At 37.9% G+C, this 8,400-nt stretch overlaps 1 protein-coding gene across 1 annotated transcript in view; it reads right to left on the bottom strand.

Moving 5' to 3' along the window:
* The window catches only part of begain (brain-enriched guanylate kinase-associated), a 63,477-nt gene extending 60,537 nt beyond the window's left edge, over positions 1 to 2,940 (bottom strand). Inside the window, 1 exon segment of the mRNA XM_014015073.1 lies at positions 1,309 to 2,940. Coding sequence (XP_013870527.1) covers positions 1,309 to 2,904 — 1,596 coding nt within the window. The 5' untranslated portion in view covers positions 2,905 to 2,940.
* Between the last annotated feature and the right edge of the window lie 5,460 nt (positions 2,941 to 8,400).

The raw sequence follows: 8,400 nt of genomic DNA, 5'->3' as shown, positions 1-8,400 counted from the left end.
ATGTGTATTGGAGAGACATCATCAGCAGGAAACAATTTCCTTGTGTGTGTGTCAATAAAGCTGATTCTGACTGATGGATGGACGGACAGACGGACGGACGGACGGACGGACGGATGGATGGATGGATGGATGGATGGATGGATGGATGGATGGATTATGTATTACATGACCAAAATAGGAAAAAGCCTGTCTCAAATTAATTTGTTACAATAAAAACCTTTTGGTCTTTTAAGTGGTTCTTTTTCAAATATCTATGTCAGATATGCAGTTTTATCTGCAGGAAATAGGAGCAAGTGTAACTATATTCTTTATATGTGGCACCAACTCCCTCTACACTATTGTATCACCATGATGTGAATATACTTTGAAGGGGACAATGAATTAATCAAAAGTCATTTTAACTAAATTTGGTTTAATTTTTGCAAAAGTTAAGCTTAAGGAGCAGGCCTAAATGGAAAGGTCAAAGAAAACATCATGCTTTTAATGAAAACACACATTCACTCAACATTAACCTGGCAGATTGAAAGCTGTTGTTAGAAGGTGTTTATCTTTTTCATGATTTGATGCAGGTACTTACTTCCTGGCTAACTGGTGATCGGTGGCGCTATAAAACTGAAAGCAGATTTACAGCAGATTGATCTGACCCGAGCGTTAATGCTGTTTGCACTATTTTCACCTCTAAATAAAAAGCATTTTAGTGTGAAAGAGCATATAGAATAGCCTTTTTCATACTGATATCAAACATTAAAACATGATCTAAATGATTTGTAGCTGAAGCAGGCTCTGACTGCAAACTGCAGTTACTGCAGTACAACAAGAAATCTTTGCAGCTATTTCTGAGTTAGTTTAGGGCTAAATAATAGACAAGGTCCTTAACATATTGTGTGAATTAAAAAAAAATATATAATATATATGCATTCTCATTTTGTAAATGTAATTTTTAATTTTGAAAATTAATAAGATAAACATTAAAACATGATCTAAATGATTTGTAGCTGAAGCAGGCTCTGACTGCAAACTGCAGTTACTGCAGTACAACAAGAAATCTTTGCAGCTATNGCAGTACAACAAGAAATCTTTGCAGCTATTTCTGAGTTAGTTTAGGGCTAAATAATAGACAAGGTCCTTAACATATTGTGTGAATTAAAAAAAAAATATATATATATATGCATTCTCATTTTGTAAATGTAATTTTTAATTTTGAAAATTAATAAGATAAACATGTGAGAGCAAAAATATATAATGTAATGATAACAAATCATTATTTGGACCACTTAAAGTATATGGTAAATGTAATGGTGGACTTACAGTAGTATTGACAGTTCTGGGGAGAGATGTAGACCTYTAGGCCATTCTTGGAAATCCTTCGGGCCAGCTGAAAACAGGACAGGGGTCTTTCCGCCCCCCAGTGCCTTGATTTGGTGGTGGCTCATAATTTGAAAGTACTGCTTTCTTCTCTTTTTCTCTTCCTCTTTCAGTCCTGTCTTGCTCCTTACAGGGTTTTTCTCTCTCTTTTTCCTTCTCTCTACCTTTCTCAAATCCTCTATCTCTTTCCCAGGAGCTCTGTATTTTGTATTCGTTCCCCTTTTCCATCCCAAATCCTRCGTTTCTCTCCCAAGGAATCCTGTTTCCCTTGTCTTTTCCTCTTTCCATGGCTTTCTCCAGTARAGTTTCATTGATATCTTTCCCAAGGGTGCCATTAACTACCAGTTCATCAAGCCGTCTCACTCTGTCAATGTCTGTCTCTAGATAAAACCTCCCAGTACACGACTGTGTTTGGAACTTTTTTGATTGTTTTAGATGGTGCTGTGGGTAACAAAGACTCTCTTCCTTTACTTTTCTCAACATGTCCTCAGGCTCTAAAACCTTGCAGCTGGGTAGCATCTTGCTCCATTGTTGGATGGAGCTTGTAATGTCCTTAGAGTCATACTCCCTGATGGTCTGTAGGTTAGAGCTGGTCGGYCTGTACCATGAGTTTGTGGCTGAAGTAAACTGTGGCGGTGAGTTTGTTGGGGCAGAAAGAAGGGGTTGATGAGATGGGGTTGCCTGGGGGTGGTGGCGGAGGTTCGATGGCTGCTGAGGAGGCTTACCGTTGGACTTTAACACCCTGCCTGTTACCTCATTCAGAAACTGGGAGAACTTGCGCCTGTCCTCTGCTTTCTCTTCTTCATCATGAGCAGAAACTGTAGAAACATTCTTACCCAAGCAGGATGAGGACATGTTCAGGGTCCCTGTGTCTTTCTGTGTCATTACAGTCCTAGGAATACTGTCCTTTTTACAATCAGCTGGGCGTGAGAACACAATGTTCTGGTAAATAATGTCATTCTCTGTTCTGGCAGGAGAAGCAGCCTGAACAGGTGGACAGCTTCTTCCACTTGYGCCACCTGGAGCCTCACTACTGTCTTGTTTAATAGGTGTGCGCAACAGGCAGGTAGCCCCTGAGCCCCAACTATTTGTATCCCAGCTGCCATCATCATCATCGCTAGAGCTGCCGTTGCCGCTCTGAAGGCTGGTACTCCACTCATTTGAGCTGTGGCTGGCGTTCTCCAGACTGCCCAGCGACCGCCGCTTCACCTGAGAYACCGATCCCCTCAGGTTGGGTAGAGAACTTTTGCAGCTAGAAAGAGATCCTTGCAGACTTGGCAAAGAGCCTTGCAGGCATGGAACAGATCCCTGGAGGCTAGAACAAGAACCGTTTGAACTTGGAGTTTTGGAGCCTTGGAGACTGGGAAAAGAGCCTTTAAAGACAGGCGAGGACATGCGGCGCAGAGAACGGACATCCTCGCGGTCACTGTGAGGTCCAGAGAAGATGGGGCAAGATGAGGTTGAAGAGCACGAGCCACGATCTTGCCTAGTCAAAGCTGTTCTGGGTCTTGATTGTCGTCGTAAAGTCGCCATGTCCATCGCCTTTGTTCCCAGACTTTGTAAAAACTTGTGTGATCCTCTCTGTGAAGACCCCAGACTGAGACCATCTTCTGAAACAAACACAGACGATTGAACGATATCAGACTCAGTCCAATGGTTTCCTGTCCTCTGGCTTTGCCCACTTTTAATTGTCTGCCCTACATGTGCTGACCTCCAACAGRGCTCCCAAGCTGCTGCTGCGATGACACACTTTTACCGTTACAACAAAATGCAATCATGAAGGTTATCAACAGCATCTCACAATTTGAACACTATCTCATCTTGTTTATTTTTATTTGTTCAAAACAGCATCATAGATTAGCAGCTGCATCACCAGTGGACACTCTGTGGGCACAGTCTGAAACAAATTTTTGTATTGACATGGATGGTGTAGCAACGCGGCTGGATATTCAGGTCAGGAATATTGACCATGTGAAATCTGCTTTGTTGGCAGCAGGGAAGCAAAGAGGCCAAACATCGATTGTTCACACATGGTATGCTTTTATGTGGCTAGTTGTTGTGTTTGTTRGGTCGTGGAACAATCATTATCATTAACTCCCCCCTCAAGAGAGAACTTATATTAATTTGTTGCTGCTATAATCTACTGTGTAACACAAAACCTTTATGGGAGTGATGTAGCGTTGAGGTAGTGTCTGTTTCTTGTTGATTAAATGTACAGAAGCCTTACAAGCAGATGTTATTTTGACCAGACACCAGGACTTGAAAGCTGTGAGCAACAGCCTGGAATTTCCAAATAAAATAACAAAACAGTTTGGCACTTACTTTTAACTTCAGCTGACGTCCCTGAAAATACAAAGTTCCTAAATTTAACAAGCATACATTTAAATATTTATTGGGAGAAAACATATTTTTCTACATTTATTATTATTAATATTTATCTATTTCTTTATTTYAATTCATAGATGGTAATTTAGGCTAGCAAGAGTCCACCCAAACTTCAACAAACTTATAATTTAGTTGAACATTAAAACTGGAGTCCAATTTTTTTTGACAATCTGTCAAAATTCTTAGATAATTAATGATAAATTTATGCAAATATATTCTTAAGAAGCTGCCATTATGACTAAGACCAAAAGGCTCTTTTTGTAACGTCTTCCCTCTCCAACCCCTTCAAAATGCTTGAATCACCATGACAGCCAGTGACTCAGCAGTTTTATGTTTCTCAGTGGAACAGTCCAGTGGCTGCATCTACAATAAATATGATGTCATTAACCACTGTGAGTTTAAATATGTCCTGCAATTAAAACTTCACGCAYKTTTTTTTTAAAGACTGAGCAGAAACTTTACAACATGCTGGCTTTTCAACAACAAATCTTTGCCATCTTTTAGCTAATCCACTCTCTTTGAAAACAGCTGTTCATCATGTCACATGAGTGATTTTAAGCATGCTGAATACCAAAATATGAAAGGTGCCTGACRGACATAGACAGGATGTTACTGGCACTAATGACCTCATTAAAAGACATAAACAAACTGCTTGTTAAAGTTAAGATTTATCTTCAAAACAAGAAACTACGCTTAGTCGGGATAATTAATAAAACAAACAAATACATGCACACATATACGTATGCAGTATATAAAAATGTAACCGGAAGTTCTGACTGGCTAGTTGAATAAAATTGTTTACCAAAAGGAAGTGGATACATTTTTAATTTTCTTTAAATTGTGTTTATTGTATGGTWATTCTACTAAATGTCTCAGTTTGGGAGTTTTTCATGTGTTTTGTTTGCTTTTGATGTCTGTATAATCATGTTTTGTCAGTTTTATTTGTCAAAGGTTTTCAGTAATTCTGTTTGTTTTATTATGAGTACTTTTGTGTTTTAGTTATTCTGTATTTCTGTTATGTGTTCGGCCTGGCAGCTTAAAGTTTCTGTTTATGTGCTCAGAGTTACACTCAGCTATACTTTGTCTTGCCTTTTGCTGAATTCACTCACTAATCAAACCTTTCCAGCAGATAAAGTTCCCTGTTTTATTATACTTCCTCACATGTAATGACCATGAGTATTGGGTTTGTTTTGGTTTTTATAAATACATTTTTTTTGGTTTCTAATTGTCATCAACTATCATCTGCATGTAGGTGTCCTCAACCAACAACAAAAAGAGTTAATTTCAAAAGACTTTTGTCGATTAGTGGCATCATGAAGAAAAMGCTGCAAGTTGTAAAAACATTTTTTTAAATCTATGAAAACAAAGTTTGATTCATTCTGCTGCACTTGATGCGTTTTGCCTTGAACCACTTATGTGCTCACATTGTAAAAAAACAGTCCGTCTCTTTTCATTAACCTTACAATTTTGAAATGGGTTACAGTTATTGTGGTTTACGTGATCCTGTATTACCTAAACATGCACAATGAGTCCTCATGAAAAACCATCACCCTGCCACTCTCCCATTGATGAAACTTGTTATATTACAAACTTTATAGAAATTAGATTTGCTGAAACAGGTTTTTCTGACGCTGTTTTGCTTCAGCATAAAGTGGAAGAAAATGTAGAGCAGAAACTTCCTCTTAAAACCACCTAATTATGAAATTTTTACCAGGTTTGGGCAGAGATCTCATATTAATACACTAAAGTTGTGAACACCGATGCAAGTAAAACCTCTACATGTTGGTCTTTACAGAGTCATGATTTATAGAGGCAGCTCACATGACAGACTCTAAATCTAGTTTTCTTTCTCTTGTTTATAGTAAAGGAATGCACAAATAAGTAAATCAATAAATTGCATTTGCTTCCTTTCAATTTCTTTTCAAAGCTCAAATTAAATCCAGCGGATAATAATAATGTGATCAGATCCAACCACAGAAGACCGCCCCCCACCAATAATATACATTGGCTTTACTAATAAGTTCTCTGACTAATCATCATATTTGATGTGCTCATCCTCTCCACAGGCACCAGAGCTGAAAAGATCAGAAGTTTTCTTTAATCCCTTCAAGCCCCCGGGTGATAAACTCTTCAGAGATATGCTTTGACATTTTCCTCAAGTTTAGTTGCACATATCGAAAGGCCTCGCTTTCATATTAAGTGGAAATGTAAGCTGCAGTTAAGACGCTTTTGCAATGTTTCCTGTGGAAAACACACCTAAAGCCTTCTCTCTTTCATTTTTCAAATCTGGATGCTCAGTTTTTTTTCCAAAACTGCTTCAGATAAGAAAAAAGTAAAAAAACAAAAAACAAAAATAAAGGCAACAATCAGCAAAATAAGACTCTTTTTTAAATAAATAATTTGATTGCATCCACTTTTATTCAGGACCCTCATGATGGTGCCCCCCCCCCCCTCCGGTTTTATTGATGAGCACTCAAACAAATGGCAGGCCCCCATATCCCTCTGTTGTCAACAGTGAAGTTGCCATAGCAACAGTGGTTTTTGATCTGGATCAGCCTTTCCTGTCCACATCTACGTGCTGGAACGACTCGTATGGCTTTTCCTTCTAAATGCCAAGGCAATAATAATCATTTTAAAAAAATGCACTTATATGTCAGCTGCACCATCTGTCCAAGAGTCTGAACTCTGAGCCCACCCYACCCCTAAAAATAAATAAATAAAATATATTTCACATTTTTATGACAAAAAGTGCCGTGTGATGGTGAACCCAAAAAAATGCATTAAAGGACTGCAAACATTCCATTGACTTCCATTACATTTCTACAGCCTAACCCTGACCACAAACCCTAAGGCTAACCTCACAGGTCACATCTACCTGACCCTAAAACTAACCTAAACTCAATTCATACCTTGGTCCTAAACCTAACCCCCAACCCATCAAAGGCATTTAAACCAAATGTGGACTCGACTTTTGTCCCCAAATGCACCAGTTCTCCCCAAATGTAGGACTTTTGTCTTAGAATTGTCCCCAAATGTCACCAGAAACACCACCCCCCCACCACCACACACACCACAGTATTTTACTTTTTCATCATGGAAATTGTGTTTGTTTATGTATGCAACAGCACCCTCCAGTGGGAGAATGTGGAAAACAGCATTGTTAGTTTATTTTGACCATTTTAAATTCAGCCTTGAACCACTTCCCACTCATAGGAACTAAAGTAAAGGTTCAGTTCTTCAAAAAGGGTCACAGATTTGTATGTGGGCGCTCAGACTTATGAGCAGCTGAACTCAAAAGGACTTTTTGTGTTGTAAAACTACAAATTTTAGGAGGCAGCAGGAAACAGAATAATGTTTTTTATGGCAATTGCAGGGAAGATTTGGCAGATTTTTCAATGTGTGCAACCCACATAACTCAGCTCCCACAAATACATGCTCCTCATAATGTAGCACAGTTTAAAAGGGAATTTAACAGGCTTTCTAATGCTATAGGATTTATTGTCGAAAAGCATTGTTACAATAAAATAATAAACTACTAAACACAAATTTTATTACTTTTTGTAGTAAGTTTAGATGATTGATACATTATGTGAGTGTGTGAATTTTTTAACTTTAAATTTAATTTAATGAGTGAGTCTGATTCCGATGATGACAGAAGTTGGTTCAATTTTTTTTTCAGCAAAACACATTTTGGTTGGCACAACCAAAAGGAAAATTTAAAACATTTCTTTATTATAATTTGAAAGCAAAAACCCTGTTGTATAAGGAGTGACAGATTTTGAATGTTTAGTCAATAGACAGTTTCTTCACTTTCTCCATTTTTCGGCCTTGGGAAAAAAAATTACCAATGAAGTTTTCTTTTTCTGTAAATAGTTTCTCTCACATTCTCATGTGTATAATCCTGCTTCCATGGTGATAGGATATTATTTAGATGTTGACTGTCTGTCTTTATCCTAACACAATTACCACCTGCTGCACATGTGCCGACAAACTTCATCACATTCAGAGGTGCACTTATGGATTCTATTTTCTGTAAGATTCTATATAAAAATACATATTTTTTGTTTGTAAATCAGTAAAACTGCAGGGTTAAACTGCTCTTTTTATCTTTTTGCTTGCACATTCTCTTCTCCCCATCACATCAATTAGTGATTTACTGCATACTTAARAAAATAACATACTGTGCTTTGATCAACAAGCTCCATGATAATGTTATGCCTTTTTACCCAGAGGGAAAAATAAATGCACAAGGCATCATAAGGAGAAATGGAGGTGTCTGCAGTCAGGAAGCCTGCAGTGAGATGCAGATTTAAATGAGAAAATAGAGCTGTCATCAGAGTTTAGCGCTGTCTTGTGCTGCCGGTAATGATCCGTTTATATGCCTGAGCAGGATTCATGAATTTCAGTCACTTAATAGCACACAGCATCCTCCCATAAGACAAACAGGATTGGCAGAATTGAAAAAGATGAAGGTCTCACGAAAACAAATTATTTTTGCTCAGATGCAGCCTCAGCGTGAAGGCTTTAATTTTTATTTAAAAAATAWTTTAAGGAGATCATATTTTGGTTTTAATTCATCTGATTAATTTGTGGTGATTTGAATTTTTTATCTTGTTCAAAAAAATTAGTTCAGCTTTATCTGAATGATGT

The sequence above is a fragment of the Austrofundulus limnaeus genome, unplaced genomic scaffold (genome assembly GCF_001266775.1).
Source record: "Austrofundulus limnaeus strain Quisiro unplaced genomic scaffold, Austrofundulus_limnaeus-1.0 Scaffold2, whole genome shotgun sequence".
Taxonomy (NCBI): domain Eukaryota; kingdom Metazoa; phylum Chordata; class Actinopteri; order Cyprinodontiformes; family Rivulidae; genus Austrofundulus; species Austrofundulus limnaeus.
Note: the sequence above shows the minus strand (reverse complement) of the source record. Positions and strands in the feature narration are given on the sequence as shown.